The sequence below is a fragment of the Solanum pennellii genome, chromosome 4 (assembly GCF_001406875.1).
Source record: "Solanum pennellii chromosome 4, SPENNV200".
In the NCBI taxonomy this organism is placed as follows: Eukaryota; Viridiplantae; Streptophyta; class Magnoliopsida; order Solanales; family Solanaceae; genus Solanum; species Solanum pennellii.
In genome coordinates this window covers 70936514-70963091 of record NC_028640.1, presented here as the reverse complement: position 1 = coordinate 70963091, position 26578 = coordinate 70936514, and the positions used below count along the sequence as shown (strand labels likewise).

The 26578-nt window shown below is 32.5% G+C and overlaps 3 protein-coding genes and 1 non-coding gene across 6 annotated transcripts; 3 read left to right on the top strand and 1 right to left on the bottom strand.

Annotated features, from left to right (window-relative positions):
- The first annotated feature begins 11246 nt into the window (after positions 1–11246).
- LOC107017081 (probable pectin methyltransferase QUA2) lies at positions 11247–18181 on the top strand. The gene is made up of 9 exons (XM_015217358.2): positions 11247–11547; positions 12059–12785; positions 12875–13007; positions 13406–13646; positions 14748–14973; positions 15101–15276; positions 15384–15687; positions 16701–16839; positions 17567–18181. The coding sequence occupies exons 2-9, from the start codon at positions 12067–12069 to the stop codon at positions 17720–17722; spliced, it is 2094 nt and encodes a 697-aa protein (XP_015072844.1). The 5' UTR covers positions 11247–11547; positions 12059–12066; the 3' UTR covers positions 17723–18181.
- A 384-nt stretch (positions 18182–18565) lies between these two features.
- LOC107017084 (protein WHAT'S THIS FACTOR 1 homolog, chloroplastic) lies at positions 18566–20360 on the top strand. The gene has a single exon (XM_015217362.2). The coding sequence runs from the start codon at positions 18786–18788 to the stop codon at positions 20013–20015; it is 1230 nt and encodes a 409-aa protein (XP_015072848.1). The 5' UTR covers positions 18566–18785; the 3' UTR covers positions 20016–20360.
- On the top strand, positions 18591–18677 carry TRNAY-GUA. The gene is given in 2 exon segments: positions 18591–18627; positions 18642–18677. It is a non-coding gene; the product is annotated as a tRNA-Tyr (tRNA).
- Positions 20361–22462: 2102 nt separating the features above from the next.
- On the bottom strand, positions 22463–26225 carry LOC107017082. Of its 3 annotated transcripts, none has more exons than XM_027916381.1 (6): positions 25750–26225; positions 25138–25562; positions 24574–25033; positions 23585–24478; positions 23337–23483; positions 22463–23212 (listed from the first exon to the last, which is right to left on the bottom strand). In XM_027916381.1, the coding sequence occupies exons 2-6, from the start codon at positions 25192–25194 to the stop codon at positions 22737–22739; spliced, it is 2034 nt and encodes a 677-aa protein (XP_027772182.1). In that variant the 5' UTR covers positions 25195–25562; positions 25750–26225; the 3' UTR covers positions 22463–22736. The 3 variants fall into 3 exon arrangements, with proteins under 3 accessions (XP_027772182.1, XP_015072845.1, XP_015072846.1); XM_015217359.2 differs by having other exon boundaries at positions 23585–24433; positions 24529–25033; positions 25750–26224; XM_015217360.2 differs by having other exon boundaries at positions 23585–24521; positions 24620–25033; positions 25750–26224.
- Between the last annotated feature and the right edge of the window lie 353 nt (positions 26226–26578).

The following is a 26578-nucleotide window of genomic DNA, read 5'->3' as shown; positions in this document are numbered from 1 at the left end:
TATGGAGCAGAAAATTTGATATGATTATGAACTATAAACGTAATTAAATTAAATTAAAATTTGATAAGCAGAAAATCAAGCATCATTAAAATGTACTTGTAGCTTATGACTCAATTGTTATTCTTCTTTCAGCCAAACGGAACACGACACGTAACATTATATAGAAGATTTTAACATGATTGATTAAATAGATCAGGTGGGAGTGAAAGGAACAAATTCTAAAGGCCAGTAACAATAAAAACAACGAATAATGTTTGAAACCTCTGACAACGGGCAGATCAAGTAGGACTGACAGACTTTTAGATTGGTAAACTGAGGTGTATGTGACATTTTAGATGAATTTCACATCAGAACGAGAGAAGAAAGTAATAGTTTTATAAAACATAACTCAAGTTCACATAGTATACACATTTTAGGGCTATAAATATAACGAATTTTAGATGAATTTAAAATGTAGACAAGAAACATCACATTCCTAATTAGATAGAGCCAATTATAAGTGTCTTTAACGAATTGGCCAAAGTTTAGAAAGTCAAGAATATGTCTCTCATTTAAATAAAATGAGTAGTGAGTGGTAATGGGTGTTGTGTGAGTCAAAATCACTTGATGTGTCTCCATCTCTTTTACTATATAATTTTTAAATGTTATTGGCACATTGCTAACAAAATACATGTTGATTCAACCTTCTCATAATACCATTCACATGCCCTTTATATTAATTAGCTAACCTTTTCTTTCTTTTTGATTATTTTTTTAAGACCTATCTAGCTACTTCTTTCCTTAGAAAGGCTTAGACTTCGTCAAATTTCAATTATTACGTATGATTTCTTTTAGATTTAAATCTTAATTATTTATATTTTATTATTGAGTAGCTTTTTTATGTTACAATCATTTAAAAGATTTCAATAAATATAAAAGATTAATGCGTTATTCACTTACGAATTTTGTAATGATCGATGATATTTCATAACGATTAATATGTAATTACTTTGTCACTACAAATTGTTTCCCGCCATTCATTGTTGGCAACTACCATCGTCGTCATTCATTATTATCAGTTACCACCACAGACAATTAATATTATCAAACATTACAATTCACGATCAATTATAATATCTATCATTTACAATAATCACCATTACTTTATTATATAACCATTAGTCACTACTGTAAATTACCACTGTCAATCACTACTAAAATCTTCATCATCACTATTAGTTATCACTATCACCCATTACCATAATTAATATTAACTATAACTGTCAACAATTATCACCAATCAATACTACCAATAATCACCACCCCAGTTTGTAGGGATGTGCATAATATTAATAATAATAACAATAATACGGTGCGATTTCGATTCGATAAATATTTTAGGTGTGTAAATCGTAGAAAATTGCCAATTCATTTCCACATGATAAAACTTGTTAATCGTAAAGCCATAGGACCGACAAAACACAAAGGTCTCTTTCTAAATTATTGTTTCAACATGCTTCAAGGGTTAGGTCCAATTCACAATCATTATATATATTGTTGATCCATAATTTCACCAAATTAAAATAAATCACGAAGGGGTTTATTATTTATTTTATTTTTATTTAGATATTTTAAAAAGTCACAAATTGACCCAAGATTCTTACGCTGTTTACTTAGTGCTATACAGATAGACAAGTTTACATAGTTATTATGACGAAAAAATTAAAATAAAAATAGTTTGAAATGACAAAGTAGCATATGTAAAACCGCGTATAAATTAAAGCAATTCTTTCGATGATTCTAATGTTATCATGGCTGACTTTTACGTAACTAATTTTGTCCTTTTTCATGCATATATAAATAATAATAAATCAGAAATATATTATTTATTTTATTTATTTATTTATAAATATAACATTAATTTGTTCCTTTTTCTTTTAGTTATTTTACAACTTGGCCATGTTAGCATTAAAGGAGGACATAAATCTTGTTTTTCTATACATTAAAATATATATTTTTTTAAAGAAGAATTTTTTATGCAAAAAAATGTAACACTAATGAAAAGGAGCAAAGGTATGATGCAGCATTTATTTGTGTAGCAATATTGGTAGCTTATGCATTATTCAACAAGTTCAATGTTGATTAGCATATTGGATTCGATAACAATATAAGTAGACATAATTGAAGATCTGGTATAAGAATTATACGAAGTGAAATTATGCGTAGACAATTTATTTCTTTTTCGAATGAATTATTGTGTTTTTTTTTCATGATTTGAATAAATCACTTTTTTTGTTTTCATTAATAAACTGAATTGAACTGAAGTCGATAATAAATATATCGATAAATGTATGAAATATTTAGTTTTGATTTTAATAATATAAATAAATTAATTTTAATTTTAACAAGTAATCGATCAAAACCAACCCGTAAACTCATAACCTTTCGGGCACAACCAATCTCTATTCGAACTCCCTTTACTTGTAGGAGTACATCTTGGATTTGTCGATTATGTTATGGGCGTAGTCCTACATGGCGACCTGGTTGAATTGGGGGAAGCTGTAGGTATTATTGCAGGTCAATCGATTGGAGAACCGGGTACTCAATTAACATTACGCTTGTCTCGAAGATTCGAAGCAAAAGAACTTTCTCTGCTACGGGAAAGAAAAGAATAGACTAGGATACGGATTTACTTACTATTCGACTCGAACATAACGAAACCAAAACACATGAGGTGCCCCAACGTACCATTTTTATATCTTGTCAAATGGAAATTTCAAATTAGTTTTCGATTAAGAAATGATCATGCAGTACATGTGAAATAGTTTGTCGATTAATTAAGAGCTCAAAATTATTCAAACTATATAATTATATACTGATCAATTCAAAATTTCAAATTTAATGACTTGACAAGTACTACTAATCCAATTAGATCTATCCAATTGATGAGATTTTATTTTCATATCTAATATTATTATATTTGTAACTGTGTGTTAATTTTTATGCGTTAATTTTTTTAGTTCAAATGCATATGAAAGAAGCAAATAATTAAGAGAGAAATGACGCGTAAAGACTTTAAGCTAAATCACTCAAGAAAACCCATACTTAGGTAGTCAATCTTGCTCCCTACTAATAATATTTTTTTAAACCTATTTTCTTAGATTTAATTGTTATAAAAATAAAATGTTTTCTCAACAGTCAAAGATACGGAGTGGCAAAAAAAATCCACTTGAAAGTTCACTGTTGACTTTTAACTATTTTAAAAAATTATTATGTCTCTTTTAATCATTCTAACTCTAAACTTAATCTTTTTAATCTTGGGTTACCTAAAAAAAGTTTAAAACTTACAAGTAAACTAATTAAAGAGCCACCAGCAATTGAAAAAAAAAGGAGGATATTATAACAACCTAAAGGCCAAAGGTTTGTTTTGTCTTTATCAATTTTTTGCATAAATTATATTTCTCGGTTACTCACAAAATAAATAGAAGAAAATAATATTTTATATTGAATAAAAATAATCATTTCTGATTAAAAATAATTTGTTTGAGTCCTTTCAACAATAAACTGAAACTTGTACTCTACAACTTGTAATCTGGATATAGAATTTGTACAATTCATATCATTCCATTGGCAAACTAGAAATGTAGGCCAGTTTTGTGGGTGTACATATATTAGTTTCAAAAAAAATTATTATTTTTTAGTTTACAGTTTTTAAGGAAGCTCATTTAAACCAAATGTCATTTATGGGAACAATTTATATTACCCTGAGTAGTACTATTTCATTGGTTAAAGAATAATACTCATAATGAGTTCTTTCATCCTTTTTTTTTCCTTTTTAAAGTAATAATGAAGTTATTGATTATGAATATATGAAGGTCAAACTAATTAATTTTTAGTGTGCATTCTGTATATTTAAAGTGACAATGGTGTGTAAAATGAATACCAAGAAAAAGAAGTATGGAGGTAACTATATAAAAATATCTAAAATGTATTTGAGAAAATTATAGTGAAAAAAAAATTATTTGACTTACTAAGTAACACTCCTTTCAACCCATTTATATGTCACGGTTTTAACTTTACACCAGCACTAACAAATAATGTAACTTTACCCTTCTATCCTTATCTAATTTTTTTGAAACTCAAGTTTTCAAAATCAACGAATATGAATTAATTTATTTTGATTGATTAATTTAACCAACTAACATGAATCAGTTACTTAGCTTTTCTAAATTGATCAAATATTTTTAAGGCTTATAACTTATAAGAGTAAAAAGGAAGAATATGATAATTTATGCATTAACTTTATGAAATAACAAATATTATTAACAACTATTTATAGAAAAAAGATGACATATAAAATGAGACGGAGAAAGTATCGTAGTAACATAAAGTGATACAAGGAAACATCAAAGAATTGAGAGTCCAGTATAATTAATGAAATCGGTGATTAATCGAGTTTGTTGATCAGTGGATATTAAACACAATTAAATATAAGAGTGATTATTCACATACAATAAAGATGCTTACCGAAAATGAAGATTGAATTAGTACTTTTTAAGTCTATTTTTTACTTGTTAAATATTAAAGAGAGCGAGATATTCGCGAATTGTTCTAAATATTTTTTTTTTGTCATTTTATTTTCAGTTATATTTTATTATATACGCGGTATATTATAGTAATAATATTTAACAATAAGGATAAAATAGACACATAACATGACAAGTTATTTATTGATTTTATAAACTGATCAATTATAATTGTATATCTCAAATTAGTATAGTGAAAAAAAGAAAAAGATGGACGGATGGAGTAATTTTTCATTAATATAGATTAATTATAGTAATTTTTTCATTATTATAGATTAAAATTACTCCTATTTTTTATGAGATTCATTAATTATTGATGTGTGTTCTACCATTCCAAAGCCTAGTTTGACTTGGATTTTTCAAACCAAAAAAAAACCCACACCTAATGGCAAGTCATAGAATACACACCTATTGGTCAAATGAAGCTCATCTAATTATTTTGAACTCAATAACGTGTTATCTCAAGTCCATATCATGTCTTTTAATATTTTTGCACACCCAAAAAAATTATAATACTATTTGTCTAAATTAAGTACGCTAATCCCTCGTTTAACGTAGAATAGCTAGACAAAAAATTGACAATATCTTGAGGAATCTTTTAGTCATATTATTATATAAGTATTAATATTTGTTGTAAAATTTTAGTTGCTAATCATCCTTTTAATTCATATTGCCACAAACAATATCTTTGAGAAATACAAATAAAGACTCTTCTTATTAGGTAAAATGTAGCAACACAATTTCTATCATTGATATTGAAAGAGTGAAAGGACCATCAAATTTCCCTCATTCAATTACTCCTACCTTGTTAAAAATAAAAGGGAAAATGGTCCCCAAAAAATGTTAATTTTGAGCGAAATTGTCATTGTAAATAGTGTATTTTTTATTTCTCGAACTATCTAATAGTGTATTTTAAAAGTATATATGTGCCCCGTGGACAAATTACTATTTATAATTATGCTTTTATGTCCACGTGGACATATATATACTTTTAAAATACACTATTACAATAGTGCAGGGGTAGAAGGTCATTTCTAAAATTTGGTATTGTAACATCAATTTCATTCAAAGTTCGGATATATTTCAGATTTTTTTTTCAAAATAAAATTTTTCCCAAGAACTATTACATTGTATAAATACAAGAATAGGTAAACAAATAGATCTTGCGTATTTTAATCTCAAACTAATTTATAACAAGAACAAAAGATAGTTTAAATTTATATAAGGAAGTCATACATTTCTTTTTCATATGATGTAGATTTTTCAAAAGAGCAAGAAATTTATATGTAAAATTTCTTCATTCTTTATTTACAACTCTTCTTAGTGTTTATGGTCTTTATTTGCTTAAAAGTACGCAAAAAATTTTGTATCTCTCAAGTTATGTCTAGTAGTGATTTCTTTGCATAATCTTTGATAATAGACCTATGAAGGATTGAGTTTGTAATCTGTATTTTAACTCATTTCAACCTAAATAACGTATGAAAGAGATTAATAACTTAATATAAATTTAATTCAACTCGTTTATTTGACACCACTAACTTCAATATTCACTTTACCTTAGTTTAGGCCCTCACTTTGCTACCAATATTTAATTTAATCAATCAGTTTACCTTGATTGGNGGGGGGGGGGGAGAGTAATTCAACTAATTTATTTTCAAATTCAAAGAAAGTGAAATACCGACAATGTTTATATAAATAAATGGGGTAGTACAAAAAGGAATTTTACTTTTGTCCATCGTTCAATTTTCGAGATATTAGAATAAGAATTAACAACAAAATGAAATGAAGGTTAGTTAAATCAAGTTCGATTATCGATAAACTAAGATTTTAATTAGAATTAAAACCCGTGAATTATATATTGTCAGATTAAATTCCAATAATGAGCGCTGATATCCTACGGCGAGCCTCACAGTAACCCGTTTTGTAGAGCCAGCCGACAGGTTAGCTACGGCGCTTCACCGACACCACAAACGCGGCTGGCTTAAGTGGACCCCACCAACGAATTTACGAATTAAATATGAAAATTCCGTGTCTCTATGAATGCATGTGACTATTCTGAATAAATTAATTATTCATTTTCTCCACTGAATAAATTCTTTTGTTTCTACATACACATCTCTGATCTGAATTTTTATAAAAAATACTGTGAAAACGTAGTACTTATTTGTTAAAAATAATAAAAATATTCACTTTCTCAATACTAATCTTGTCTCAATATATAATAAAATAGAATAAAGTCTTGTGGGAATTATACTCTTGCGGCCTCCTTATTAAAAGTTCCAATAATTACGCTCTAAAGTTTAAATTTCAGGGCAAAATAGCAGATTCGCTTAATTTGGTTAAAATGCAAACAACACAGAGTTTGGTTAAAATTTGCAGCAAATATACATTGAATATATTGTTATAGTAAATATTACGAGTATTCAAGTAAATTACTTTTGATTAAAAAGAGTTAAATGTAAAACTTTGATATTATATGTAGTGTAACAATTGATATTATTATGTAATGATATCTACACGGTTCATAAGAAATTATAAAATTTCGTTTTAACTCTTTGAGATCGACTATTCTATTTTTAACCAATTGCCTTTTCTTTCTCCTATTTAATGCCACTAATATGACCATCAAATGGTTCATTCATTTGACCGCAAATTGGGGTCACTTTTAATTTTGCATATTTTTTTCACTAATAGCAATGAATTCCTTCGTTTTTTATGATGAAAATTAAGAATTATACTACATTATTATTTATTATCCAAGATGTTGGTACCTTTTCAAAAAAATATTTTCATTTTGGTTCATTTCATAATTTGTGTTCTTAGAAAAATAGTTTTTATCATAATATTTTTTATATTAATTAATTAGATTTTGAAAAATAATTAGGAGAACCTAAACATAAAAAACTTTTGATATTTCAATAGTGACTAGTAGGTAAAAGTAAAAATATAAAGTTTATTCTCTCTAGTTCATAATAATTAAATTTATAAGACAATGTACATTTATCAAACAATAAAATTTAGAACACAAATTGAACATCATTTTCCCTTTTTTGTCTTTCTAATTATCCTCAAATTATTTTTGAAAATAAAAATAATTCAAAAAAAATCATAAATACGAGCAATTAACTTTCTTGAGCTTATCTATTAACAAATATAAATGAAAGGTAAAATTAAAGAAATTTTCAACCGTTCTCTTGACCATTAAGTTATTAAATTATTTTTAACATTGAAAAATGACTTAACATTTTAATTATTATTAACAGTAAATAATAATAATAATAATAATAATATAGTAGACAAATAAGAATAACTGAATAAAGTTTATCTCTATTGACTGTTTATTTTGCTGAATCAACAATCACTTCTTATGTTTTTATATTTATCTGATATTTGATATTTATGTTAGAATTTGATTAATTAATTTAGATTCGTATTGTGTAAGATGAAAAAGCACTCAAACTCCTATTAATAGTTTTTTCATATTTGAAATTATAATGAAATTTATATAATAAAAGAAAGCAATTTCATTCACTGACTCTGCTGATTGTTGATATATATATATTTCCTTTTCTTGTTTATTCCCCTCAAAACAAGTTAGAGTTATGAACCAATCCTAGCTAATATGTGGAGAAGTTTGTCGGCCAATAAAATTGAATTAAATCGACCGTAAATACTAAATCATCATAATTAAAGCGTAAATTCAGCTAGCTATGCCTGTGAATAATTAAGTACAACAAAAGACAATCTTGTTAAAGAAATAAGCATTTTTAACAAATTATTCCAACTTTACTCTTTATATAGACAGCAATAAGTAAATCCCTTAATTGTCTCTATAATTTATACACTATAATTTATATCAATTTAATTATTGGCTCTTTTATGGATTGAAATAAAATTATATTGTCCGTCAGTTCATTTTTACTAATTTAATATTTTAAAAATAATTCTTTAATAGATTATGAAATAAAGTTTTATTTATTTCTCCCTAAACATTAGTGATTTATCTTAAATTTTAATATTAATATACATCCACTAATATAAATATTACAATAAAAATATTTATATTAATCATTATTTTGCGGCGAAACAATACCCTAAAGTCAAAAAATACAAAAGGGGTGGAACAAGTATGACTAGGAATCACGGATATATAGTTGTACAATAATATAAATATATAGTGGTAGTAAAGCCATTAAAGCTATAGTTAAAAGTGCAAAAATAATTTTTTTTTTATAGTACAAGATATTTGATCTGCTTACCTATGAAAGGGGATAGGAATTTGTATTTACCAAAAGAGTCTGATGTTATATAATATTCATCATCTTCTCGATGTTATATAATATTCATCATCTTCTCGATTTTCACATTAATTTTGTGGAGCCTACTGCCTCCTTCTACCCCCATCTCCATAGCTATCATGTAAATTTAGATCGATTCGAGTTTGTGATGCAGTGATAAGTTTATTTTATTTTTAATAAAAAACTTTTGAATTTAAATATCTTGATATTCTATTTTTGATAAAAAAAAGTTTTGAGTTTTAAATTCTAATGTTGAGAGCATCACTCCAAATTGATCGTGTAATGTATGGAATCTTACAGTGTGCGTTTAAAATTCAATTAAAACTTTAATATAGGTTTTAAACATCAAGTGGAGAAGTAAATGTAAAGAAATTATAGGGAGGTTTTTTTTTAGTCAATTCATTAAATATTCATCTAAATAAATTTCTTAAATGTCAATAAGAACAAAAAGAAACTTTTGTAGTTCCTTTATCATCATTAAAAGATGTTTTGCCGTGGCTAGAATTGTTCATTTACTTAATTAGATATCTTATGCTATGTTTGGATCATTGTTATCGACTATATTGTATTATATCGTTACTATATCTATAATATTTATTTTGATTGTTATTTAAGAATGTATTGTATTATATTGTTAAATTTCATTATTACGTAACAATGAAAACTCCTATTTTATGGAACAATCAATTTGGTATGTTTCCATTGTTATTTAATTTCTTTTTCCAATTATATATTTACACAATATTTCAAAATACTATTTTACCCTTTATCTTAATTTTTTAAATATAATCAAACCTCTTACCCTAGAATAATTAAGTATATTTTAGTAAATTTATAAATTATAATATAGTACGATACGATCAAACCAAACAATTAAAATGTTATAAATAACAACAAACAATACAGTCTAGCCAAACATTATATCTATCATACAATACCGTACAATAGAGTACAATACAATACAACACATTATCAAACAATAGGTAACACTGATCCAAACAAAGTGTTAGTCTCAAGTTATTGATATGAAAATAATTTTGATAAAAAATACTTTTCTTAAATAAATTTTATGACGTATAAATTTAAATTAATTAAACTTTAATATAAATATTAGAAACAGATAATCTTACCCTAAAATTAGCGTGAATAACAACTAGACCACAACTTACTCCTAAAAAAAACTACCCACGCTATTGTTTTTTTTTTCTTTTATGGTGAAATTTTTTATCAATTAATGTCATATGATTTATAGTAATTATTGTATCTAATTGGTCCATTCTACTCCCATATTATCTATGCATACACAAAAAAATAAAATAAAATAATAGATAGGTAAGTAAAGAAAATAGGAAGCTGCAAATCCGGCGCAAGTTGCTATCAAAATCCAGATCTACTCTTAAATTCTCATTCACAAAAGTCTTTTAAAAATAGGTTCATTATAGAATTTAAGTTGTACAATAATTTATTTTACATTGTAAATGTAATTTTATCTGTATTACAAATAAGGTACTGCTATTTTTAACTTGTTATAAATGAGTACTTCACATATTCGATTTAAGTAAAATACTTCTCAATTTACATAGTTTTAAGGAGTGACTCAAAATTAAAAAAACACCCTTATTTTGAAACAAAGAGAAAACTATCTCAAGTTTATATTACTTGCCCTTTATTCACATAGTTTACTACTCTGTTCTTCGTTTATTTTGATTAGCCATTATATCATTAATTAAATTTATTTTTACTTGTCACTTTTGATATAACAAAAAAGTAATTTTTGTTTTTTGTTTTACATGCAATACTAATTACTTTTCCCAAATTATTTTTAAGATTTAAGATTATATGTGAATTAATATGTATATTACACTAAAACACTTAGATTAATCATATTCTTTTACATGTCGAGTTTAAATAGACAAATAAAAATAAATAGAAAGAGTACTATGTGGTATAAGAATTATATTTCTTAATTTATTTTTATTATCAATCTAAATATGTTACGTCAAGTCAGACAAGTAAAAATGAACGGATGAAATAAGAAAAAAATTAGTTAGTGATAATTGATCTAATGGTCTTCACCCACTCATTAAAATCAAGAAAGACGAGTAAGTAAGTGACTCGGTTCCTTTTTAATTGCGTCACTTTCAACAAATCTTTAAATAATGAAGAATTACAGTTGCTATTTGAACTCTCTCTACTCTACTAATCACTTTCTCTCTCTACTTTAACTGCACTCTGAATTCTGAAATATGTGTATACCTATTTCACAACAGAGAGCTTCTTAATTAATTATTTAATTAGTAGTACTATTAACTACTACAACGTATTAATTAAAAAAAATTAATTATTTTATTTTTCATAGTCCTCATATATATGAAAGGCCTTTCCAAGAAGAGAAGATTGAGAGAGTGATTTTTTTTTTCTTTTGTTTTCACGGGTGAGCGCACCTGTAGTGATTGGATCCATACTTCTACTGCATTATATTCTCAACCCCTTTTCTTTCTCTCTCTATTTTATTTTGTTCTTTCTCTCTCTTAACAATCCAAAATTTGTTTCGAATGTGAGAGAAGAGTGGGAGCTCAAGTTCAGGAACAAGACTGGGAATTCTTGATTTGTGGGAATTTGATAGAAAGTTGAAAGCTTTTTTGCTATTAAGAAATTGGGTTTCATTTATTTTGGGGTTTAAGGTATTCAAAACCTTTCTTTTTTAGCAAATTGTAACTATTTTTTTTTCTTTTTTTCCTTGGTGGGTTTTGCAAAAAGATTCCATTTTTGGGTTCTACTTATTGAATTGATCTAAAATGGGAAATAGGGTGTTTTGGGTTTTTTTAATTCTGTGCTTGTGTAGTATACTGAACTGACTTTACTTCCATTTCTACTCAACTAAATGTCATATTTTACTTGGTGGATAAGGAAAGAACTTGTTTACACTGTTTATAATGGTATAAGCATTTATTGTTTTAGTTGAATGTATCTGCTATTGTTTAAATGTTTCTTGAAGTTGTAGTATTTGATTGTTTTGTAAGTGATACTGTTGTGAAGTTTATTTGGGGGTCCATGGATCTAGTTGGAAAAGTGTGATTTGATCTTGTTCCTAGAGATAGAGTTTATTTATTCATGTTATTGTTTATTTATGTGAATAAAGTTTTGTTCTTGGTACTATCTTTTTTATAATTTGTTCTGCTTGGGGATTATCAGGTTGGAACATGTCAAGGCCACTCCATAGAGGTGTGTCAGGTGGGGGGAGGTTATCAGTTAATGGCCCTGATTTCTGGGATGACTCTCAAATGAAAGATAAAATAGAAAAGGAAGATTTGGAGCGTAATCGCTCGCCTGGTGATCAGACTTATTCGCCTACCAAATTCCTTTGCCGGATTCTGTTTCCAGATAATTCTCCTTCAAAACATAATTTGGGTGAAAATGGCTTACTTTCTGATCCATTTAGCCCTGGAACAGGAAGAAATAGACTTAAGTATGCTTTGGTTTTGATCAGGCTGAGCTTAGTTGTCATAATACTTCTTGCCCTTACTGGATCTTTTTGGTGGACAATTTCGATAACTTCCTCGTCGAGAGGTCATATATACCATGGATACAGGCAGCTTCAGGAGCAAGTAGTATCGGATTTGAGAGACATTGGACAGCTCTCTCTTGGTGCTACAAATGTGAAGGATATAGAATACTGTCCTCCTGAATCTGAGAACTTTATTCCATGTTTCAATGTGTCAGAAAATCTTGATTTAGGCCTTTCTAAAGGCGAGGAGGTTGACCGCCATTGTGGACCTGGTTCAAGACAAAATTGCTTGGTACTTCCCCCTGTTAATTACAAGATTCCTCTTAGGTGGCCTACCGGTAGAGATGTCATTTGGCATGCAAATGTTAATATTACTGCTCAAGAGGTACTCTCCTCTGGAAGTATGACAAAAAGGCGAGTGTAAAATGCGAGTTTCTTTTGCTTAACTTGATTGTATTATCTGCTCCTTTGCTTATTTTTCTCCTCAAAACATGTAATGTTAGGTTGATGATGTTGGAAGAAGAGCAGATTTCCTTTCGGTCAGACTCTGCCATGTTTGACAGCATTGAAGACTACTCACATCAAATAGCAGAAATGATTGGGCTACGGAATGAATCAAACTTTGTACGAGCTGGAGTAAGTATATTCTAATTGTTGGGACTGATTTCTGGTGTACTTCCACTGCTCCAGAGTTCATCCTTGTATTCAGAATTCCTTATCATATCCTGCTACTTGATTAAAAAAATCATCGTGTGCTAAAATTCTGTTGACCAGTGAACAATGGTTTCCCTTCCTTTGCTTACTACATGCATATCTGGATATATACTTATATTATTTACGTATATTTTTTCTGTAGTCCTTAAGAAAGCTTCTACAACAACTAGATCTCATTGAGTTTTCATTTAGATTTCTCTTCTGCTCTTGAAGGACTGCTTCTGTCAGATTGGGAAATGTTGGTTCTATTTTCCTTTTTGTCTGGTGCCATTAAAGTTGCATCAAACTCTAACTACTTGATACTCTTGCTTCCTTTTCAGGTCCGAACTATTTTGGATATTGGATGTGGCTATGGCAGTTTTGGGGCACATCTCTTTTCTAGCCAACTGTTGACCATGTGTGTTGCAAACTATGAAGCTTCTGGCAGTCAAGTTCAGCTGACACTTGAAAGAGGTCTTCCCGCAATGATTGGATCATTTAATTCAAAGCAGTTGCCTTATCCATCTCTTTCCTTTGATATGATACACTGTGCGGAATGTCATGTTGACTGGGATCAGAAAGGTACTCTTCATAATTATGTACTTCGTTAATATTCTTGCAAATGTTTAACAGTAGAGTTTAAAGTTTGGGTAGAACCTTGTTTAGGTCTCACTTTCATATGAACTAGTTGCCAAGTGATGTTTCATAATTCATGCATGGAATTAGGAACATACAAGATGTTGCATCAGGGGATTATAATTGGAACAAGGGAAATCTTGACAAGTAGTCTTTTTTCTCAACATGACTGTGCTCCTATACTTGAATTATTTAAATCAGTTGTGATGCAGTTCCTAGGCCATGCCCTTGGTTTCGCTGCTTGTATCCTGAAGAAAATGGGTCTGACATAAGTTCATAGACATCAGCATATAACAAGTAATCATGATGTCCAGTATGTTTCTCATACTTCCATTTGTAACAAAAGTTCAGGAAGAACTGAGTTTATACGGGTTCTTTCAAATGTTACATCACTATTCACTGAAGACTAACAAATCTCAGGGGAGGGAAGTTGGTGCTTCCTTTAAATGTTTTTTTTTTTTTTTATGTCTGATGTCCTGGTCAACTTGCCACACCTCTACTGTTGTACTGTATACCTGTGACCTACCAGCACAGGTATCAGCTAAGTCTGCCAACCAAGGCGTAGATCGATGGTAAGAATTGAAATCACCTAGTGTTTTCTTTTGCCTCCACTTTTATTTGAACCCAAAACCTCATGGTTCTTCTCCCACTTCATTGACCACCAGTCCATATCCTTGGCCCTTGGGTGCAACACTTCTCTTCCCTCTTTGGAACTGCTAATAACTATTACTTGATGGTAAGAATTGAAATCACCTAGTGTGTTTTTATTGCCTCTGCTTTGATTTGAACCCAAGAGCTCATGGTTCTCCTCCCACTTCATTGACCATGCTCCATACCCTTGGCCCTTGGATGCAACACTTCTCTTTCCTAGTAGGATCAGCTAATAACTAGCACTTTAGTAGTTATTAGCTCCATAGTTTCTTCCTATTGGGATGCTTTCCGTAAGTTCAACACTATTGTGATTCTGCTTCGTATAACTAATGTACAAGTTAAATCTTGTATACTATCATTTATTGAGGCCATAATAATATCTGAATTGTGGTGCAGATGGTATTTTTCTTGTTGAAGTCGACCGATTGTTAAGGCCTGGTGGATATTTTGTCTGGACTTCAACTGTTACGAATACTCAGCGCTCCGTCCGCAACAAAGTGAGCCTCAAAAAATGGAACTTTGTCCAGAATTTTGCTGAAAGTATGTGCTGGAAGCTGTTAGCCCAACAAGATGAAACTGCTGTATGGAAAAAGACAAGTTTAAAGAAATGTTATTTTGCAAGGTGTGCAGACCATGTGCACTTATCTTCATTTCAATTTTTATTTCCCGACCCTTAATAGGTCATATCTTTGATCAAGTGGCATGTAAGCAATGATTGTGTGACTATAAAGAGTTGCCTCTGTTTACAGGAGACCAGGTGTTGGGCCTTCCATCTGCAGTAAAGGACAGGACATTGAATCCCCGTATTATCGACCTCTACAAGCATGCATTGCTGGAACCCAAAGCCGCCGATGGATTCCTATTGAAGAAAGGACAAAGTGGCCTTCCAGGGCCAAATTAAACTCCAGCGAACTTAAGATTCATGGTAATGGGGCATCCTCATTTCAAAATTTCTAAATGTGGAACACTTTGTTACATGATGTTATTTAGTTTCCTCTGAACATCTAATGATAGTGCTCTGTGTTTTATTAGGTTTGTTATCTGAAGCTCTTGCTGAGGATTCCCTTAACTGGAATTCAGCAGTTAACAATTATTGGTCACTTCTTTCACCTTTAATATTTTCCGATCACCCGAAGAGACCTGGTGATGATGATCCTTCTCCTCCCTATAATATGCTTAGAAATGTGCTGGACATGAATGCCCATTTTGGTGGTTTGAATGCTGCTCTACTGGATGCTAAAAAGTCAGTGTGGGTCATGAATGTTATCCCCACTAGTGGGCCTAACTATCTTCCCCTAATTCTCGACAGGGGATTCGTTGGTGTTTTGCATGATTGGTAATTTCTCTTCTCTTTCTCTAGTGAAGGAATCCACTGGATAAGTATAAAGTCTTAAAACATGCAACATTTTCTAGTTTACATGATAAAGAACACTAGATGCATAAATCTTCTAATAATTGTCATACCTCACAAGTCATATTATTTGGTTGAACAACACTTGTCACTTTTCACAACCTGTTGGCAGATGTGGATACAAAATTTGAAGTTTATGGGTTCTTATAATGGTCTCAAATTAAAATACGATATAATTGAGTTCACAGTCAAATATTTATAAATATTTAGTGGATTTCTTAATATATATCCATGGTTTTGTGCAAAAGCTATTGTGTTTCCGTGAACCCATATATTGTGTTCTAGATCCATAATTGCTCATTGGTTCCACACAATCTATATGGTTGTAAGTTGTAACTAGGTTCAGTGACTAGATTTCCTTCACCAAGACAGCATCTTTCCGCAGAGTTTCTTTGCCCTTATTTACATGAAATAAATTTTTTAGCTTTGGATTTTAACACTTAAAAGCTGGAGAAGTTTATGCTCACTAGTAACTCATTTTTTGTGATTGAGATGAAGAGGGAGCATGTATATCATAAATAAGGAGCAAAGTACTGATAACTGAGTAACATGTTTGCCAATCTAAACTCTAGCACTTCTATTGACTTTCTGGGATCTTCATTTTATCCACTCGAAGGAACTTTTAGGCACTGGTTTGTGCTTGATCAATTGTATTTCTGGTGTTAAGAGAATACTGTATTGTATTGATAGTTGGCAAGAATCATACATGCTTGTAGATGACTCGTGTTAATACACTTGGACCAACTTCTAAATGCTTTCAACATCGACTTGTTTTCAGTAATGAAAATGTTGACTTAAAGAAAAAAGGCCGATTGCAAGTCACATAAAAGCAGTTCATCTTGATTTATAAACTTTATCAAAACAACTTCGTTTTATTTGTTTATTTAATTTCTTTTAGGTGGATTCTGTGACTAATTTGCTTTCTATTTCCTTTGCAGGTGTGAGGCATTTCCAACATATCCAAGAACTTATGATCTGGTACATGCTAATGGACTTCTGTCAATGGAATTCGGCCAACATATCAGATGTCCGATGTTTGACCTGTTTATTGAGATGGATCGTGTTCTTCGTCCGGAGGTATGTATATTTGTTGCTACACTTCGCTAGTTCTCATTTTGTAATTATGCGGCAGTTAGATGGAGTTCTTGATAGTCAACAAGTAGTGAATTTTCAAGCTCTAATGTATATAATGGTGCAATAAGACTAGAACTATAAAAACTCTATCATGATTCATCCACTTCTTTTTTACCGGAATGTGGTTCTTGGAATCCGAGGCAGGTCTTTAAAGTCTTAGTGGGATTTCGGTCGCAGAAGGAGTTGTGTGATTCAGCTTCTCCTATTTTCCACTCCCACTAGTGGGTACACTGAGAAGTCTTTTTTCTTAGCTAGAGGCATTGAAGTGGGGCTCCATAAGTACAGAACATATAATGCCCCCTCCAATAGCTCTTCGTCTTAGTTCATCCTTTTCTATCACTAGTTTTTCCTCCTTTTTCCTTCTCATCCGTTGTTATAAGCATCCTTTTCTTCCTCTCACTCATAAGCACAGGATTGCCACTTTGAATTAGTTTGTACAGGTTATAATGGTGTTTATATTCGCTCTTTGCGACCTGAATACTATACGTACTTATGGCATGTCTTATCGTTTCTTCCTCAACATGCCACCATTTACCCTTTGATCTTGTATGCCAAAACACGTAGACCCACTTTCAGCTGTTTTTAATGTACCTGAATGCTGAGTAACATCAACATACTCGCAACTTCTTTTTCTTCGTCTCTTTTGTTAACCGCTATTTGCATGCTGCAGGGCTGGGTGATTTTACGCGACTCTGTCCCTCTTATTGAATTAGCAAGATCTCATGCAGCACGGTTGAAATGGGACGCGAGAGTTATAGAGGTAGAAAGCAGTGATGAGAAGCTACTAATTTGCCAGAAACCATTTTCAAGAAGACAAGCTAGCTAAAGTTTGGCAAGGATCTCAAGATTGTAGATGATAATAGTCATTTGTTTGTTGGATCATATTAATTATTAAACAGCAAAAATTTCACACGGAAATGGCGGTACGAAAACGAAATTTTTTGGACAGTCAGAAAAGCAAGAGAGAGAGCACAAGAAGAGAAGACAACAGAATGGTTCTGCAAAGGGACCAAAACCACAACTCCTATGTAGCCGTAAGGCTTACATAGGGCCATGTAATTACACATTTGAGGCACAGTGCAAATGGGAATTGTTTTAGGGCTATAGTTTTTTCCTTGGGATGTCTCATTTTATAACTATACAAGCAAAAACAATATGTTGATTGAAATTGTGAAGGTATTATAGAATAACAGCAATCCTAGCTGCTGTAGCTTTTCTCAATTGCTTTGGCTTTTGACTCTTTTTTGATACTTCATTCTTCATAATCTGGCAATTGATTCCACTTCATTTCCGACTAATTGTTCTACCTTTTGGTAAAATGTTTTTCAATTTTCTAATATTTTGGTGAAATTTTATGAAAAATATTCTTTTCGATAAAATAAGTTCCTTAAAAATGAAGAAAATGACTAGAAAAGAAAGGACGTTCTAGACTAATCGTATTTTCATCTTCCAACACACCTCCTACCTCTTATTCCATATCCCCTATTCGGCTATTCCCACCATCTCTACGCCTTAATAGTATTTATCTAGATTATATACTGAAATGATCATCCGGACATCGTCTTAGTAACGGGATACACCTTTGTTTTATTCCGCCTTATAGACACTTATGGTATTTTTCTATACTATGTACAAATGGTTTTTAAATAACATTTATTTAATAAAAATGTAATGCCTCAGCTCTCAAACGAGAACCGACCTTAGCTCAGTTGGTAGAGCGGAGGACTGTAGTGTGCTTCATAGCAATCCTTAGGTCGCTGGTTCGAATCCGGCAGGTCGGAGTTTTTTTTAACAGTCATCTCTTTCTTCTTCATTTCCCCCCCCCTTTTTGGCATTCTTAAACCCTACACCTCAAAAACCAGAAAAATCACAAACTAAACGATACAAAAATGACAGTTTGGCGTCTCTTTTGGACCAAATCCACCGCCATTTCTTCAAATTCAAAACCTTCACAACGTTTCTCCTTAAACCCTAACTCAACTTTCTCTCAATTCACTTCCCACTTCAGACAATTTTCCACCTCCTTCCTCGTCACAAAAATCCCAAAGAAATTCCGCAAGAAGCGAAAGAAAAAGGAATCCCCACGTACCAAATTGGTTCAAACTCAACCAAACATCAATCCCCATTTCGAAAACATTCTTTTTCGTGATACCCATTTCAGATTTCTTACTAAAACTAAAGAATTCCTCTCCAAACAACCCCATCATGTACTTCCCCTTGACGATGCCGGAAAACTCCACCAGCAGCTGGGGTTCCCTCGTGGCCGGAAAGTTGTCCGATCCCTCCAACGACACCCTTCAATTTTCGAAATTTATCGGCATAATGATGGTAAGATGTGGATTGGGTTTACTGATCTGATGGAACAATTGTTGGATGAGGAGGGTAAAGTAATGAATGAAATGGAAAGTGATAGAGTTAGTGTAGTTAGGAAATTGTTAATGATGTCGAAAGATAAGAGGATTGCTTTGAGTAAAATTTATCATAATAGGCTTTTATTTGGTATACCTGAAGATTTCAGGGATAGGATAAGAAAGTATGAGGATTATTTTAAGGTGGTTGTTGAGGAAGATGGGAAAAGGGTAATTGAGCTTGTGAATTGGGATCCTACATTGGCGGTGAGCGCGTTGGAGAAGGAGTATATGGTTGATGAGGATAAGGTGAAGAAGGCGTTTAAGTTTCCGATAAAACATGGGAAGGCATTGAATTTGGATGAAGGTGATGAGAGGAAGTTGAATTTGTTGTATACATTGCCATTGGTTTCGCCTTATTCTGATGGGAGTAAGCTGGATTTGTGGACGGTGGAGGCGGAGAAGTTTAGGGTGGGATTGATTCATGAGTTCTTGAGCTTGACATTGGAAAAGAGAGCTTATATACACAACATTGTGGAGTTCAAGGAGGAGTTTTGTCTTACGAAGCATACTTATCAGATGCTCTTGAAACAGCCTCGGACATTTTACTTGGCTGGTACAGAAATGAATTGGTCTGTGTTTCTTAAGGATGCTTATGGAGAAGACGGGGTTTTGCTAAACAAGGATCCGCAGGTGCTGTTCAATGAGAAACTTCATAGATATGCAGACATGAAAGTAGTGAAGCCAAGCAGTGATGCCTATGAAACATGAAAGGTTGAATTAGCTTTAACGTCTAGTGTAACTTATGGTGATGATGGAGCATCGTAGAGCAGAATTTACTCGAAGAATGCAGAAGAAGAATTATGGTGGACCTCATCCACCTATATTATATATCAAAGCAACACAAGTCTTGAGGTACCTAGAGTTGTTTCAAACACTTATTTACCATTTTCCTGCTGCTTATTGTTTTCAGCTGTAAATTTTTATCATGCCTGTACTCTTATCATCTTCGAAATGTAGAGCACTACTGCATTAACAATGTAAGATAATATTGAGTATCCTACTATTATTTGAGAAGTTTGATTTAATCGAAACAAGACTATTTGGGCGTCTAAATGAAATAATTCTTCAAGTTTAAGGAGCTGGCTATGTATTAAGCCTTAGTTTAACCATGACTCCATGAGTAGAAACTCTTTTTAGTTCTCTCTATCTGCATGAAAGTTACAACCTTGCAATTTGCATAGTCCAACTTCCACAGTTTATCTTGTATTGTCATTCAATTGCAATATCTTCATCATCGACATAATGATGCTCTGAGCTGGTATGATATGCATATTTTGTGAACTTGTGCACTAGTTGGTTTTGGCACTACCATTACTTGAAGAGACAGAAAATAAGATGTATCAAAGAAAATAAAACTGTCCTTTATTAGGCCTACCTAACCTTTGATGACAAACCTAGGATTGACCTCTTTTGTCTTTGTATTATGGTTGTTCAATCAATTTATCATATCCCTCTTCTTATATTATCTACACATCTAACCTATGCTACTCAGACTTTTCAAAAATGTCGATGGGTTCGTGTCAAATCCTCCAAAACTATTAGATTCTTGGAGATCCGATAGAAACACTTGCGTAGAGTCCTAACAACATAACATCTAAGTAATAATTTCACTTTTTTTTTTACAAAGATATACATCAACGACAACCAACTATTGGGAATTCAGTGCCCTTGTTATTGCTATAAAGCCAAAGCTTAAGCTTGAGGAAACAGTCTTCCATGTCAATTTGAATACTAAAAGACTTGATTTTTTCGGATCTCATCTGTTAAAGAAAGATTCTGGTTATTTCAAAATTAGTTGGTATTTTTTGTTCAATTAGTTCTTTCAGTGGAAAAGGATGGCCCAAAAATAGACAAGAATTAACACTGTGAACTGCTTAGCTCTCTTAAATATTCTAAAAACAGAAGGTGTGGTCTTAAAGAAAACACATCTTTAAAGATTAAAGCATATGATTTATCAGTCTGGTGATGATTCCCATATGACTAATGAGTTGTCAATTTTGTCAAAAAGTTGTTATACTTTCCAATCTAATACAGTAGTACGTCTTCTTTTTAGTGGTTATCGTTGAAACAAACAGTCCAAGNTTATCAGTCTGGTGATGATTCCCATATGACTAATGAGTTGTCAATTTTGTCAAAAAGTTGTTATGCTTTCCTATCTAATACAGTAGTACGTCTTCTTTTTAGTGGTTATCGTTGAAACAAACAGTCCAAGAAAAGTTGGAAATTTAATGACTCCAAGAATCATGCTTCTGTGGCTCCAACATAAAATAAAATATCGACCCTTGAGATTTTGACGTTATTTATGTCTCTTCCTCTTTAAGTCAAAGATTCTTCTTTTTCCCCTTTTTCATCATAAAATAAATGAATGTCTCTCCCTTAATAATTGAACTTCAGCTGCTAAACCTCAAATTTACTACTGTTTTGGTATATAGTGTTTTCTATCTGCTGGCCAGCTTACTACTGGGAGCAAAGTCCCCCAATATAAGAAGGGGTCAGGGGCCGTCTAAGCCTCATCATCGTTGGACCTTGTTATCGTGTCAAAAAAGAATGTTATAGCGACCTTATGGGTCCTTGGCCACCTGATGGTGCAGCCTCCTGAATTGTTAAATTCATCATTGGACCTTGTTATCCTACAGAAAAAAAATGTTATACTTGTTATAGAGACCTTCTTGACTTGTCCTTCATTTCACCTTTGATAAATTGGATGACTAACTACAAGAAATGTGATGGGGATGAATGAGCGCGTAGTCAGAAGTTTCAAGTTTGAACTCCAGGTATGAAACAAGGAAAACAGTCTGTACTTGAGCTCTAAGAATGAAGCAAGCAATTCAAGGTTAAACTGAAAAAAGAAATTGGAATGGATTAGTCAAAAACTTTTTCACATTTTCAATTACAACCAATCCCATAAGGAGCAAAACATCACAATTTGCTTTGGGCAGCTTATGTCTATGATGCATTTCTAACATAGATATTACTGCTTTCCTCACAATCTATCAGCAAGATACTCCCCAGAAGTGCACTTTACATGCGAATGAGTGCAAAAAGCAGGTTACTGATAGTTGTATTACTTCATAGAAAACCAAAAAGATCTAACACAAAATTCAATATCAATCAGAAGCAGAATAGGAATTCATTTATTAAGGTCCAAATAAATAAACATGCCAAATTGAACAATCATAGAAAACCATAACTACCTTGCTCTCAAACAGAGTTTACAGAATGAAATGCAGAATGAGGAAGAACCTCTACAACTTTTTAACATGAATGTCTAAATCACTCCCTCTCTTTTGATGAACAAATTGAAAACAGATGAACAAAATCGAAACACACTGTGAAAGAACATGCTTCCTCAGATTACACTGTCCGAAAGCATGAAGCGTTTTTGAATAAGGAGATACTAGAGCAGATAGATCACTTGGCCTTGGAAGACTAAAGTTGAGTTCGGCTTCTTAGCCTATGCCTGCTCTTTTGAGAAACACCTGCGCTGCTCCTATGCACGCTTGCAGATGAAGAAGCTCCAGTGCTTACCTTCCTGGTTGCTCTTCTATGAGTGCCCCGAGTGCTACTGCCCAGTGCTGCTTTTGCAACTGCTTCTGTTCCTACATCCCGTGCCTTTTGGGAATTAATTGGCTGTTTGTTCAAGTAGGCAAGTTTTGGGAGCAGGCTGCAAGCTGCCTTTCGCAGTTGGTCATCACTTATATTGATCTGAATTGGATTTCCCAATAGATTTAGAGCCAGAAGAGAATTGTAGTTTGCCACAAGCTGACCAAGCGCTTTAGTAGTTGTTATCTTGTTGAAACTCAAGTCTAGAACAGTCAGCTTTAGAAGTCTGTGCAGCCCTTCAATATCACTTATTTTGTTACCAGCGAGGTAGAGCTCTTTGATGAGAGTACAACTCGACAAACCTGATGCAATTCAAAGACAAATTCACATATTCAGGAGGTTGTTTAAGGATATAAAACTCGGATATTTGTGAGTCACTAGACGATACAGTTTATCTTTGGTGGAAGGTCTAAGGAAGCCACATACCTTGTCCAATTCGAGAGATTCTGTTGTAACTTAGGTCAAGCAAGCGCAGACGTGTCAATTCCCTCAGTCCTTCAATTGTGTGGATCTTGTTCCTTGATAAATTGAGAACATGAAGACCCTTTGGTAGTGATCCCGGAGTTATTTGAACTGCATTGTCCAAGGAAACATAAATTATGTTAATGGGGCTTTCTGTGACCATTTCCTTTAGTCTAAATTAGTCTAGTACAAGTTGTCCTTTGTTTACATACCTATAAAGTTGCCTGATAGATTGACAGATCGAAGGCTACATAAGTGTGATATAGCAGGTATAACTTTCAGACCAGCGCTCGCAATGTGAGCAACCGTTGAGGAAGAATTAAGAGATCGGATGACTGTATTAGCATGTGCAACCTCTTCTGGGACATTTATATTTGGATATGGGCTAATGAGAGGTGATTTACAAGCATCGGGCGAAGGCGAGATATCAACCTCATCTTCAACATGATCATGTTCATCAATTAAGCATGGTGGATGACTGGGAAGTTCATTCACCCATTCATTGATTCTCATAAACCTAGAGGATTCTTCAGGGAAAGCAACCCACTGGTTCTGTGGCCAAAATCCGCTTACTCCTCGGAATTCATCCAAAACCTCCTTGCCCTTGTCATTCCGCCCTTTGTTCAAGGATTCTGCAATGAACGAACCAGGAGATCCCAAGTTGCTCGAGTCCATGGCTTTCCCTAGTTCTAGTGTGTCCGAGGAGTACCCACCCTGCTGGTTTAGAGCAGTCTTAGCAAGGATTGGTAGTTGTTGGATACCACCTGTTCCTTGCACGTTCCTATGGCTCCATAGGAACAGTTTCCACCACAATTTTCGATTTCTGGATGGTAGGAGTTGGCTTGAAGAATGTTTCTTCAACATAACTTTGTCAGCACTGCGATGCGTTAACACAGAAGCTGGACTTCCTAAAGTCATCTTCTCAGCTAATCTCCGCATTTCATCAAAAGATTTGGTCTTTGAGAGTGATAGCTGCTCACTCAATTTATTCACCATATCCCTCATTGCTAAATCGGAGCAAGAGCGTTGCAGCTTCGGAGAAGCCCAAGATTCTACTTTACCAAACCCCGGATCACTGATGTGTCCACTTTTCACAACCTCTGCATCTTTCTCAGATTTCTTATGATCCTGTTCATTCATTTCACTTCCNCTTTACCAAACCCCGGATCACTGATGTGTCCACTTTTCACAACCTCTGCATCTTTCTCAGATTTGTTATGATCCTGTTCATTCATTTCACTTCCAAAAAATGAACAATTACGACGAATCCCTTCATTGAATGATTGATCATATTCTCCCCCTGAGCTACGAACGCGTGCTTGAAGATCGAAATCAGAGTTATCCCTTTTCATTGACAAGCTTTCATCATGCTCATCTTCCCCTTCATAAGCCACCTCTTCTACATCTCCCTTAACAGGACTTCCATGATTAGCCACCTCTTCTGTATCTCCCTTAACAGGACTGTCATGATTAGCCACCTCTTTTGTATCTCCCTTAACAGGACTGTCATGATTCATCACCTTAACATTGCTCCTAGAACTCCCAAAAGATAAAGGAACAACAAAGGAAGACGATTTCGAGTCATCTGTTTTAGTACTAGAGTTTACAGAACCTTCAACTAGTACAACCACATCAGCAGTTTTTTTAGCTCCCTTCTCCCCCTAAATCAAGAAAACATACAGAATAAGCTCAAAACTTACTAAACTTTGACATGCATGTTCAAATTAAAGAAAGGCAGGGCTGTATTGAAAATTGAAACACACACCTTATCTTTCTTGCTTCTCCTCCCTACTGGACCAGAAAAGCAATTGCAAATTGCCATATCTTTCACTGCTACAAATCAAATTCTCTCCTTCAATCTGTTAGCTCCTCCTTTCAACCCCAAACACACAAAAAAAAAAGTTTTGATCTTTGAAACTTCCCAACTCACATATCAAACAAACAAGCAAAAAAACTCAAAAAGATGTCAAATTAGCCGTAATCAATAGGCAAACGCCAAAGCAATGAAAGAGCCCAATTTGACAAATATGGAGATGAAGAAAGGTAAGTTAAAAGTGAAACTCCAATAAATATCCTCCTCCTAGCCTCAACCCTATCCCATTCACAAGGGGTTGAGCCCTTCACTGGAGTGTTGGCCAGAGTGTTAACTACTGCTGCTTCTCTCCAGAAGCCTCACCAAAAATCAATCCCCTGCTCACACACACACACACCAAAAAAAAAAAAAACACCCATTAGAATTCCAAAACTAACTACAGATCCTTACCACAATCTTGGAAAATCTGAAGTAAATACAAAAAAGCTGGAATCTTTATAAAGTTTAGAAACTCCTGCGTACATTACAAGCAGAATACATAGATGTTGTCAATCAAAATTGTACCTCTGAAAAAGAAAGAGTAAGCCAGGCTGTGACTTTGAGGTAAAAAAATAATCAGAAGAGAATATCTGCTGCCGATAAATCCGAGAAGAATCAAGAAATGGGGTTCCAATTTAGCAGTAAAGAATGAGTCTTTGATAAAAGAAAGTCAAGAAGAGAATAGCGGTATTTTGTGCAGAGGTGAGATTTGAGAAGGAAAAGGCGATGTTAGAAGAGACTAGAAATAGCAATATAAATTTTAATACAAAAGAGCGATATATATGAACGCGCAAAATACACGGACTGAGACAACCATCACCTGCGGCCACACAACATGCTGTTGTTGTAGCATATAATAAATACTCCTTTTAAATCGACTTCAAACCCTATATATGGCGAAAATTCTATTTAGAATGTCATTTTAATGTATTTGAATATAATCAGAGTTTTCATAGAGGATATGAATATCGGATAGAAATTGTCATTTTAATGGATCTTGTATCTGATTTGAATATAATCAGAGCTTCAGTGGAAGGCTATGAATATCAGATATAAATTGTCATTTTAATGGATTTTGTGTCCGATTTGAATACAATCGTAGCTTCAATAAAGGCTGTGATAGTAGATAGAATTTTTTTTTAATTAAAGAAAAGGTTCTTTAAATAAAATATTTCTTGTTAATTTTAATTTATTCGTCATATATATATAATTTTAATATTTATATGATATAATAAAAGATAATAAAATTTAAAATATGAAATTATTTTAATATATTTAACCTATCCTAAAATTAAGATTTCATTTTTTTTAATTTTTAATTTTTTTAATTTCTTGAATTTCATATTTCCTCAGA